The following is a 12,376-nucleotide window of genomic DNA, read 5'->3' as shown; positions in this document are numbered from 1 at the left end:
GGCCGAGGTTCCCCGCACCCCCGCCAGGGATGGGGTAGGGGACAGAAGGTCGAAGGTCCCACCTTCCTTGTGTGATGTGTGCGTGTTTATATTTAGAGTTTATATTTTGGTTTGCCTTTCAACTCGTGTTCAGTGAATGCACATTTTGTATGTAGAGCCTGAACGTGCACTTCAAAACTTTGTGTCACGATGTGTGAATGCAAGAGTTCTAAAAAGTGGAAATCCAAAATAGGCATAAGCGAAGGTTTAGACTGAACGTGGCAGAGATCGGTTTGAATGTAGCATCGTGATTTGTTTGCAGTTTAAAGTCTCTTTTAGAGGTTCTTGCTGCAGGTCGGGTCAGAGATGCTGACCCGATGCGTCTCCGTTTCCAGTCATATGAGGACCTGGTCCACCGCCTGGAGCCGGTCATCATGGAGCTTGAAAGGCAGGAGAATGTTCTAGTCATCTGTCATCAAGCGGTAATGAGATGTCTGCTGGCATACTTCCTGAACAAAAATGATGGTGAGGAAAAACACTGGTTTATTATTTTATAACACCACACCATAACACTACCACCACCTTCTGCAAATGAGCTACTCTTGTTCAACAGAGTCTGCACACTGTCTGGAATGCAAACATGAACTAGAAGAAGACATATTGAAACAACAAAAATACTTTAAAACTGTGTGAAAGGAACATAGTACAGAACTGATATGTGCACTTTATTAGATTTTTTAATGTATTTTTTAAATTCTGTTTCAAGTCACAGTCCGATCATCTTTTGATCTATGGTACCATTCAAAAGTTTAATGTTCCTATTTCTGTAAGAAAAGCATTATTATTCAATGATGATAACTTTAAACTAATCAGAAATACACTTTAAACTTTATTAAAGCGGTAATTGATTTTAAAAATGACCCATCTGTAAATGTCTGGTTTTTGATGCATTATTTTCATAGGTGACTAGAGGCCCATTTCCAGCAAATATCACTGCAGTCTTCTCATGTCTGCTCATTGTGTCCGGAGGCTAACAGATGATCAATCATGTTAGCACAGCTATAGAACTAACCTTCCTTTGAGTGGGTTGAGTTTACATTTGTGGAGTCGATTAAACGCTTAAATTGGCCAGAAAAAGAGAACTTTCATGTCAAACTCAACAGTCTGTTGTCCTTAGAAATGGAGGTTATTCCATAAGAGACATTGGCAAGAAACTGAAGATTTCCCTCAGCGGTTGGTACTGCCCCCTTTAGAGAACAGCACAAACAGGCTCTAAACAGAGCAGAAAAAGAAATAGGAGGTTCTGCTGCACAACTGAACAAGAAGAGAAATACATTAGAGTCTCCAGTTTGAGAAATAGACGCTTCACAGGTCCTTAACTGGCAGCGCCATTAAATAGTACCAGTAAAACGCCAGTGTCAACATCTACAGTGGAGACTTCAGGATGCCGGCCGTCACGGCAGAGCGGCAAAGAAAAAGCCAAATCTGAGGCTGGCTCGCAAAAGAGAAAGTTTTATACGGGAAAAAGAACACAGACATTGGAGGGACCGCCTGTGAGAATCAGTGAAAGCTGGTTCGCTGTGGCGACCCCTGACACGATACGCCGAAAGGTGAACGACAACGTTGGACAAAGAAGATCGGAAAGAACTGTTCTGGACCGACACATCGAAGTTGAAGGTGTTTGGATCACACTGGAGAACATTAGTGAGACGCAGAACGAAGGAAAAGATGCCGGAATAACGTCTGATGCAAGCAAGGCGGGGGTAACATGATGGTCTGGGGTCGCTTTGGTGTTGGTAGGTGGGAGATTAGTTCATATCCTGGAGACAGTTTGATCCAACAGGACGATGACCTGAAGCAGACCAACAACCTGTGAAAGAACCCTTTAGAGATGCAGCAGCTGCTGTTCTGTGGTCACCAGATCTAAACCCCACGGAGCTGTTGTGGGAGGAGCTTGAGCGTATGGTACGATAGACAGGCCAATCCAGCTTGTGGGAGGGGCTTCTAGAAGAGTGGAGTCAAATTTCTCTGGATGACTTTAACAAACAGCTAGAATGTCAAAGGTCTGCAATGTCTGCAAACGGAGGATTGTTTGAGGAAAGTCTGAGGAAAAACAGTTCAACTAATTCTATTCTCTAAAACCGTCAATGTCTATATTTGTCTTTTGATCAACAGAAACGTGACTTTTCAAGGAAAACAAAATTGTTTGGGTGACCTCAAACTTTGGAACAGTTGTGTATTTCCAGATCGATCTCAGTGGGACATAGTTTCTGCAGAGTGGCAGGAGTTCATTAGAAATTCAACGCTGAGTTGTGGGCGAGACTGCTGACGCGGAGTAGGCCCGCCTCCATTTCCCATCAGCCATCTGTTTATAGTCTCCCACTAACATTATCAGTGCAACAAAAACTGAGATTAAGATCATTTCTATCCAGTTCTGATCCAGATTCCGGCTCAGAAAACAAAGACGTTCATGGATCTATTAGTCTGGAGGATCAGAATGGAGCAGAGCAGGGAGCCGGTTGTAGTTTCTACATAACAGCGACAATTTTTTCCAACTACATCTTTTTTCATCTGCCACTTGTATACAACGATTTGAATAAAAAAAATACTCAGGAATGCAACTTTAAGATTAATTTTCTTTATTTGACCTCCATCAGCAGAAAAATGCTCCAAGAACATTTTAAAAACAGGATTTTAGTTGGAGTGGGTCCTTAAATTAGAACACAGTTCTGGTGTTCATTTTGACGGTAACACACTGACTCTCAAGACATGAAACTAAACTTTTTCAGGCTCCTAAAAAGAATCCTGAACTCAGCACACATCCCAGGTTTTCTCTTCTTTTGACTAAAGTTTGTTGTTCCATGGATTCTCAGACGAGCTGCCGTACCTCAAGTGTCCTCTCCACACGGTGCTGAAGCTCACGCCCATCGCATACGGTCAGTTTCCTGTTTTCTGCACGTCTTCTTCTCAGAATGAAGCTGTTGCTGTAAATCGTGGATTAAAACATCTCTTTAGATAAATCTGATCTTAGCTTTCAATGAACCAGCTCCACAGTTCCATCAGTTGATCATAGTCTGGATTATGATCATAAGAGATCTTAACTGTGGAAGTCACGTCAGTAAATCTGTTTAGGGGCTCTAACCTTCTCCAGAATACGCTGTGAACTTGGATAAAAGTGGTCATGGATGAGAGGCTGGGAGCTGTTCTCCTTTCACCAGCGTTCTGCGGGAGGATAGAGATGCTCCAAGTACAGCATGACTTTGGGATGTCCTCAGGTGTGAGCATCACCTGTGTTTCTCCTCTCAGGATGTAAAGTCCAATCCGTCTTCCTCCACATTGAAGCTGTCAACACTCACAGGGACCGGCCAGAGGTACGTGCACGTATCCCGAGCGCTCATTGATTTGGTCTCTGATGAGAAGTTCTTGTTTCTTGTGAGATTGTTTAACCCACAGAGAAGAAGACGTTTTAAATCCTTAAACCAGACAAGATAATAGATGATGAAGGATAAACCACGTTAACACCTGCAGCTACGATCATTGACGTCTAAAGCAAAGCGGTTCATTAGAGATTAACGGACAGAAATGATGACTGTCAGATCGTCTTCTCATGATGTTCATGTCATCTTGTAGAAAGAGGAACCAGAAGTAAAGCAGAGACTGAGTTATCATCATAATAGGAAAGATTATTTAGAATAAATTCATCACAACAGTGTTTGAAAAATGACTTTTCATTCGTTTAATCTGCATTTATAAAATAGAATCACTGATCCTGTCTAATGATCAGAACCACCTTTGAAGCTGCTGTTCTGTCTGTCAGAACGTGGACGTGGACAGAGACCCGGAGGAGGCTCTGGAGACGGTTCCGGACCACATGTAGAGGACGCAGCAGAACCAGAACCAGCATGAATTACATCCAAGAGCTTTTCCATCTGAATGCTGTCAGTAACATTTACTCCGTGGAATTCAACCTCTAAAAGCATTTTAGGATTCTGTGCTGAAGCAAAATTCTGAAGTGAAGTTCTTCTCTGACCCGGACGGGTCGGTGCCCAGAAGACATCTTTAACATTCACACACAGACGTTCCTCTCAGACGCTGGTCCAGAGGAGCTTCTGCTGACGGAAACATTTGATGGTTTTTTGCAGAACTCTGAACTCTAGAAGATCTGGATCCAGATCCGGTTTGTCCAGGATGAGCCGAGTCACATGAAGATGAAAACCAGACATCTGATGTATTAAAAAAGGACCAGTTTCTTCTCTTTTGGGAGCTTGGTCAACTGAATTCATTCATGCAGTAGTAACACGTCTGAAGGAGCAGATCGGACCCAAACGTGGTCAACTGCTTTATTTTTCTCTTAAATTCGAGGCAATAAAAAAACATTTAAAAAGAAACAGAAAAACCTGGCAGTCAAAACACCAACGATACAGACAGACTGGCCCCTTCAAATAAATACAAGCACAGAGGCCGCAGTCATCTCTGGCTGCTGCAGTCATCTCTGGCTGCCGCTGCTGCCGCAGTCATCTCTGGCTGCCACAGTCATCTCTGGCTGCCGCTGCTGCCGCAGTCATCTCTGGCTGCCACAGTCATCTCTGGCTGCCGCTGCCACAGTCATCTCTGGCTGCCACAGTCATCTCTGGCTGCCGCAGTCATCTCTGGCTGCTGCTGCTGCTCTGAGCCTCTCTGAACTGCTGCGTCCAGCTCTGAGGGTCCTGCTCGTGAAGCTGAGGTCAGACAGCAAACACCATCAGGTCAGACTCTCCATCTGAACGACAGCAGACGTGTGGTCCCTTTAAACTCCTCACCTGACCCATGAACTCCAGAATCTTGGCTTTGGACACCTCCATGTCCGCCCGCTGCCCCCAGCGAAACTCGTGCTCCATGGGCTCCGTGTGAGGAATGCGCACGTACTCCAGATACCTGCAGACACCATGAGTCACACCTTCATCCCACGTTTAGAGCAGCACGGTTGCAGCGTGACCCTGAAGAAGGATGTCTGAAGCGTGCGCAGCTCCAGCCGTGCTGCTGCTGCTGCTGCTGCTGCTTCACCTGCTCTGTGGTGTGATATAAACCAGAGTCTATGGTTTGAGAGAAACTGGCTCTGAACACACCAGGCGAACACAACACTGTCAGGTCAAACATCACGACGCTGACTGAACCCACAAACCCAGAGTTCCTCTCTTCCACTGGAGAACATCTGAATCACAGGTGAGGCTTCTGCTCTCACAACAGGTGACACAAACAGAACGTCCTCCATCTAAAGACTTATGGTCCAAACAGAAATGGAATATGAATCAAGTTCAGCCTCAGAGACAACAGAGGTTCTACAAACATCCACAGCTGCATAAGTGGAACATCTGTTCTCCAGCAGCTGGATGAGCTGTGGAGGTATAGGATCCACGTGATGATGACACGACCAGAGCTGTGGATCGATGCATGAATCCAAACCCAAGATCAGGTTTGTCGCTATGTGGATGTGTTTTTACTGGAAGAACGAACATTTAAATCAATGAAATGACTCATTTGTACCTTTATTTACAACAGGAGATCAGAATCAACAAAACCGATAAAAAAAAAGATTTAGATAGAAATGATGTTTGTCACTTATAAATAGGGGTGTAACGGACCACGGATGATACGTTACACCCCTATTTATAACTTGGTTTTGTCTGATTGAGTTCAGCAGGAACATAAACTGCAAAAAGTCACTTATTTTAAATCATTTAACAACAAATCCTGAAAATGTGTTTCCATCCTCAGAGTTCTACAACATTAAACGTTCTGAGGATCACATTGGTGCAAATCTGATATCAAAAGACAGAATCAGCTGATTCATAAGATCCATCGTTTCTTCAGAATCCACTGGAGTCATGTTGGTCATTAACCGTTAAAAAGTGTTAAAGCTGATTTGTTTCTTTCAGAACGTATGTCAGTGAGTGGAACTTCAGTCACAGACTAAAAGCTGTAGCTAGTCTTATTTTGAAAACAGGAAGCTTCACCGAGACTTTAATTTGAAGATTTGTTTACTTCCAGTGACAGTAGCGCCGCTCATTCGGGTTCATTTTAGTTCATAAACTTAAAATCCAACATCATTCTGTATTTCAGAGAAATAAATGTATCGTATCTGAATGATATCTTACTACACTCTACATTGATAAAGATCATAAATCAACGATCTTCCACATCGTGAGTATTTGAGCAGATTGTGAGTATTCCAGTACTCAGATACTCGTTATACAGTACTCCCAACATGAACAAATAAAACATCTACTGCTGCATTTCTAAGGGTTGATTCTTACCTTTGACGCACAAACTCCTCGGTGACGAGTCTCTTCACGTCACCGAACTCTTCGTGCTTCTCTCTGAGGTGTCCATCAGCACACATGCAGGACAGGGAGAAGGCTGGAAACCAACTAGACAGGACAAGAAGCTGAAGGCAGAAAAAGGTGTCTTACCCCGAGTCAACACGCAGCTTCTTCAGAGTGTTCCAGATAACATCTGAGAACCAGAGGAGAAACTTCACTGAACCAAAACTACAATCGTTTAGGTGGAACTGATGGTGCGTTCGAGGCCGTGAACCTGCTACGTTAAAAGCAGTAAACTCACTTTCTCGGACAACCCCTCCTTTCATGAAGGTAACACCCAGAATCACGAAGAGCAGACCGAGTTTGGGATTTGCAGGGCATCTACACAAACACACCCACAAGAAAACAAGTCGCCTTCTTCATAGACAGGAAACAAGCTGAAGTAGAGAGACCTAGACCACACGACACTCACTGGACTGGAGGAGGTCTGTCTGCAGCTTCCAGGTTGTTGATCAGTATATAGGTGTGATGTTTGGAGTCTATTTCCACCAGTTTCAGACCAAACACCTGAGAGTGTTCAGACAGAGCCTCATGAACGGATCTATGAGGAGACGACACGAATGCGGTCTGGAGGAACAGACCTGCTCAAAGGTCCGAGCGGCTCTCTTCATGATCTCGGGATAGACGTTTCTGTAGTCCTTCACCACGTGTTTCACCAGGTCTGAGGAGACATGAACGGGCAGTGAGCTGCTCCAAGAGTTCCTCATCAAGAGGAACCCTCTTGACCTGCTGCTTGAGAGACTTCAGTCAAGCACAAGCAGAACCAGAGTTGCTTCAGCCTTCGACAGGAATGCATCACGTCTATCAGCTTCACTCTTACTGAAGAATTTGCCGCTCCACCTTCACAGCAACACACGACCTCTGCAAGCTTCAACAAACATCTTATACCAAAAGACCCTTGAAATGGAAATAGGGATTTCCATCTGTTATTAATGTCTTGTGAGAGAATATCAGAGCACACGTCCTGATGATCTGGAACTCCTTCAGTCTGGATCTCGACGTGACTTTTACTCATTATCTAAAGTATTTTCAGTCATTTCAATCCTCAGAACTTCCTGGTTCTCCTCAGTCTTATTCTGGGTTCATTTCCTGCAGCGGACATGATTTTACTACAGTCTGAAGAATCTGAGGAAGATCTAGTATTTGAAGACTTTCATCCATTCAAAGATGTTTTCTCTTTAGCTCTGATATTTCTCACATGTCTGCTGATGTTTGGTTGAGGTTGTGAGGGGCTGTAAGCTAGCAGGAGAGTGTAAACAACGGCATGCTGGGATATCAAAGTTGGGCTATTTCTGGTGAATTCCTACTCCTGCCGCTCTGCAGAAACTAAGTCCTAGAAAACAAGTTTTCTGTTATGTCAGCTAAAAATGTCCAAACCACTGAGAACACGTTGAGTTTAAGAGATGATGAGATTTAATACAGAATCTTCGGCAGCTGAAGCCATGTCACCTGTTCACTGAAGACCACCTTCAGGTCTCCATGAACACACTCGTGACATGAAGGTTCCTTCACTTGTCAAACTCTCTCAAAACCTAATTCTGTATCCCGTCTCTGAAAAAATGCACCTGTGTTAGTGATAAATAGAGACGCATTTCAGGCCATAAATATAATGTGACAAACATTAGAACAAGGAGAAAACTAAATGTTTCTTCCAGACTAATTACAAACTTTCCAAAAAGCTTCCAAAACGTGGCAGCCAGAATTCTGATGAAGATCGGTGAGAAAAACCCCAAATTTGTCCCGTTTTTAACGTTCATCTTCCATTAAACCTTCATTTACTTCTGACTCTCAGTCAGAATCTAACGCCAGCGTGAAGACAGTGAGGTTTAAGTCCTTTGTCATTCTGGGCTGTATCAATAAATTAAACTGATGCTTCCCATCTAAGTGCAGACAGTGACTTCATCCCGTTCTTCTACACAGCCAGAGCTGGATTGTGGATCACCTGCTCGTCGAACTGGAATCTTCTTTTGGTCCTTTACCAGGAGGTACTGGATCACCTCCGAGGTCTGCAGAAACCACGACATGGAAGACATTTCAGTTCTGTCTGCTCAGAACATATTTCAGTTAGTTCCTGTTGGTGAGTCGGCTCGTGACCTTCTGGTCCACCTGTGCAGGGGTCAGGTTCTCCAGGCCTCTCAGGACCTGTGACGTGCTGGGCTGGGTGAACATGGAGTCCTCATGGTCCTCCTGAGTCCCCGAGGAGCTGGACTGTCTCTGCATGAAGATACAGATTCTGCTTCATGCTCCGTCAGTCCGGACGGTTCTATCAGAACCGACAGAATCTGGGCCTCGGGCTGCATTCTAAAGTTACTGAACTCAACCCGAGACGAACTTCCACTAACGATTCTACGTTTTCTTGTCGTGTCACACGAGGAGACGGAGACTTACTCTGTTCTGAGAGAAGCTCTGAGAGCCGAAAGACCGTTTCCTGTGTGTCATCGGGACTTCCGTTCTGGAAGAAAAACTCCGTAAAACCAACGAAACAAACGAAAGACCGAAAAATGAACGTCGCTGGACGACAGACCTGCAGAAAACGGCAAGAGTTTATAAATGAACGAGTTACCTTCAGACTGGAACGAAGTATCGCGACACCCTTCCCTAACCACGCCCTAACCACGCGCATGTGTGTTGCGTCACTTCCTTTTTGCGCCTTTTTTTTAAAAAACTTTATTACTCGCGCTGGTTGAGAGTTTTAACCATAGACTGTATATAAAATAATTAAATATTAAATAAATAAAATATTTTTACAGTCTATGGTTTTAACGGGATTTGGAGCAGCTGTGTCATCGGGAATAACGAGTCATTTATTTAGTTAGTTATTTTTATAACTTTATTTTCAGAACTTAAGACACGGAACAAAAAAGAAACACAACATACAGAGGATTGGACATACAGTTATATTAAGATATTATGTTTTACAAAGGCATCATAAGAAATATTTAAAAATAAAAACAATAATAATTAAAAACAAGGACCTTAAGGTGCAATATGTATGTAAGAAACCTAGTAGTAGTGAATACATTTAGAACTCGATATTTAAAATTCTTCTTCTTCTCCTTTCGGCTTTTCCCTTCAGGGGTCGCCACAGCGAATCAGTTTCCTCCATCTAAGCCTGTCTTCAGCATCCTCCACTCTAACACCAGCCACCTTCATGTCTTCATTCACTGCATCCATAAACCTCCTCTTTGGTCTTCCTCTAGACCTCTTTCCTGCAGCTCTAGACTCAGCATCCTTCTACCAATATATTCACTGTCTCTCCTCTGAACATGTCCAAACCATCTCAGTCTGGCCTCTTTTTTATTATTATTATTAAATAGTATTTTAAGACAACATTTGTCTTAAAATACTATTTAATAAAATAAAATAAAAAAAAATCATCAGCTTTTATAACATTAAGTTTGATAAAAAAATATATATATATATTATTTTACCTGAATGTTTTAGGATGAAAATAATAAAATTGACTGAGAATAAAAATTTCTATAAATTTTTGACAGATGTGAATTGCGGCTAAACTCTAAACAGATCTATCACATTTACGTATTAATTATTATAATTATTTATTTATTTATTTTTGCCAAGTTTCCGGGTTATACTAATATGCATCCCCGTGAAGTGATTCAAAGCCGCTTTAAGAGAGCAGACACCTGTTGAGATGGCTGCTCTATCCACCTGTCCACTAGGGGGAGCCAGAGGCTCAAGAATGGTCTCTGAGCTCAGACTGGTGCTTTTGTGATCATGTTTTGTCTTTTTCCTGACGGGGGAGGGAGGGGGGGGGTCAAGCTGTTCATTATTTTAAACTGAAGACAAATACATTTATGAAAACTTTAACAAATCGTTTCTTCAGTTTTTCTTTTTATTCATTTCAATAACATTTTCTTTCAGCGTCTTTATAAGTTTTAACATTTCTTTTTTCATTTCTTTCAACAGAAAAATGTATACAAGACAAAACAACAAACCAGTAAGAACATGTTTCCAAAGTCAATGTTTCTAGAGGTTTTTTATTATTATTATTATTTTACATTTTACCGTTGAAACGTTTTACCATTTTATTTGAAACGTTGTGTGGCAGCTTTGGTTTCTTTGTTGTGACAGAGAGTTCAGCGTCGCTCAACCATCGTTGTTGTAGCGACATGTCTGCTCCAGTAAAGTCCCACCACCGTTATCTTTGATCTTTTGGAAAAGCGTTCCTGGTCGTCCTTTAATTATTACGCCGTTTTGTTTTTCGAAAATCACAAAACTTGTCATTTTCCAGGACATAATTTCTGCAGAGTGGCAGGAGTTCATTGGGAATTTTCCTGTGATTTGTCAGTGGGATTGTTGGTATGGAAGTAAGCCTCTGCTGATATCCCATCATCCCGTTTTTACGCTCTCTCCTGCTAGCGTCCAGCTCCTTACTCCCCAAGCTAACATCAGTGGAGCAGCAGAAATGGCGAGCAAAATGTTTTCCATCCAGCCGTACAGTCCTGATCCAGATTCCAGCTCAGACGAGGAAAACAAAGACGTTCATGGATCTACTGGTCTGGAAGTGGATGAATCGGAATGGAGCGGAGCAGGGAGACTTTAGCCCACCCATTTCACTTGCTGTATCTTGATTTGAACAAATAAATATCCATAAACTCATTAGATCATTTTATAAATGTCCTCCATCATCATAAAAATGCTACAACATGAGAGAAACCCAATTGTACTGCATGGAGAGGATCTTTAAACATGATCTGCTGCGAACCAACAAGATAACTCATGAATGGGGAACACAGAAATCAGAATGTTTGAAGAGGATTTGACACTCAAGCTATGACGAAGCATTGCCTCCTTCACGCCATCACGAGGATCTTCCTGAGCCTCTCCTGTCGTTCTCCGTGTCACATCTGTGTCACCTCATGGAATCGTGAACTTCCCTGTTTTTGGTCTCTATCTCTCAGACTTCAGTTAAATCTGCTGCCAGTATCTTCACACAAACTCCTCCTTTTTATTGCTGCATTCTGAAACTGCTCTGATGTCCAATTAAGATAAATTTTAAATCATTTCGAGTATAAATTTAAATGTTATTTTGTTCACCATCTTCTCGTACCTCCCACAGAACTAGAGTTTCTGATCAGCAGCGTGAGTCTCGGACTTCCTTTTTCTGATGTTTAACGAGCCATAGAACCGGGATCGCTGGTGGATTGATCAAACGTTCAGGATGTTTATGTTAAATGAACCGGGACACTCAATCACTTAATTTACCTGAGAGAGGAGACACCAAACCACCTGGAGTTGTCCTCGTCCCTCTCCTTCTGTCGAGGCTGTATTCTACCATCCTCTGAGGAGATGACGGTGATGATCCGTACTAACATCTCTTCCACTAAATCTCCTCCGTGTCTCCGTGTCACCTGCCTCTACCTGTGTCTTCTTTAGACAAACGTCAGAATGAAGGGGGTTTACTCCACTCGTTGATAACTTCCTGGACTCGTCTGGGTTAAAACATGTGGAGTTCTTGCTGATGATCTTGTTTTGGTGTTTCCACATTTATGGAAGCCAGGATTGGTTTCTTGTTCTGCATTTTCAGCTCTGAACCTTTAGGCTGTAGCAGCACTGTAGTTAGTCAATCAAAGCTTCTCAGTGTTTTATTGCATCAATGACTTTGATTCTTCTTCTGAAATAATGTCACCAACAATAATTCTCTCAGTTAATGTATCTGTGGTCTTATTTGGCTAAAAACAAAGATGTTTTTCGGGACAAAAGAAGAGTTCCAGTTTGAGTCCTGAAGGCAATTTGTTGGAACAAAGAGAGTAAATAATAGAAAGAGTCAAAGTCCCAGACGTTTTACCGCCTGCACAGCCCACACCTTTATAGTGTTTGGTTTAGTGGGCCGACCGTGTTCAGATGATGTACTGTCAGCGGGCAGATGCTGGTTTCAGCCCACTGACTGTTTCCATTCAGGAGCCCTCAGCCTGCTGACGGACACATCATTTATACCAAACCTCTGCTGCCGTGTGACCGAGAAAACACGCCGTTTTAGATGAGATCCTTTCTCAAAACACGCAGCCGAGACA

At 42.7% G+C, this 12,376-nt stretch overlaps 2 protein-coding genes across 3 annotated transcripts in view; one reads left to right on the top strand and one right to left on the bottom strand.

Moving 5' to 3' along the window:
• LOC112140843 (6-phosphofructo-2-kinase/fructose-2,6-bisphosphatase) overlaps window positions 1-4,356 on the top strand; it is a gene marked incomplete at its 5' end in the record, with an annotated part of 13,132 nt that extends 8,776 nt beyond the window's left edge. Inside the window, 5 exon segments of one of the 2 annotated variants that reach the window (XR_002918270.2) lie at window positions 375-504; window positions 2,853-2,915; window positions 3,286-3,350; window positions 3,797-3,917; window positions 4,122-4,356. Coding sequence is in view for 1 of the 2 variants with exons in the window: in XM_024263853.2 (XP_024119621.1) it covers window positions 375-504; window positions 2,853-2,915; window positions 3,286-3,350; window positions 3,797-3,856 (318 nt within the window). 2 annotated transcript variants of the gene reach the window in all.
• On the bottom strand, window positions 4,306-8,863 carry ndnl2 (necdin-like 2). The gene is made up of 10 exons (XM_024263854.2): window positions 8,727-8,863; window positions 8,433-8,552; window positions 8,281-8,344; window positions 6,920-6,999; window positions 6,751-6,845; window positions 6,580-6,659; window positions 6,429-6,471; window positions 6,273-6,335; window positions 4,779-4,893; window positions 4,306-4,697 (listed from the first exon to the last, which is right to left on the bottom strand). Exons 1-10 carry the CDS (start codon window positions 8,775-8,777, stop codon window positions 4,623-4,625), a joined length of 786 nt encoding a protein of 261 aa, XP_024119622.1. The 5' UTR covers window positions 8,778-8,863; the 3' UTR covers window positions 4,306-4,622.
• Window positions 8,864-12,376: the final 3,513 nt, after the last annotated feature.

This window comes from Oryzias melastigma, linkage group LG7, assembly GCF_002922805.2.
Source record: "Oryzias melastigma strain HK-1 linkage group LG7, ASM292280v2, whole genome shotgun sequence".
NCBI lineage: Eukaryota > Metazoa > Chordata > Actinopteri > Beloniformes > Adrianichthyidae > Oryzias > Oryzias melastigma.
This window is presented reverse-complemented; position numbering and strand designations above follow the sequence as displayed.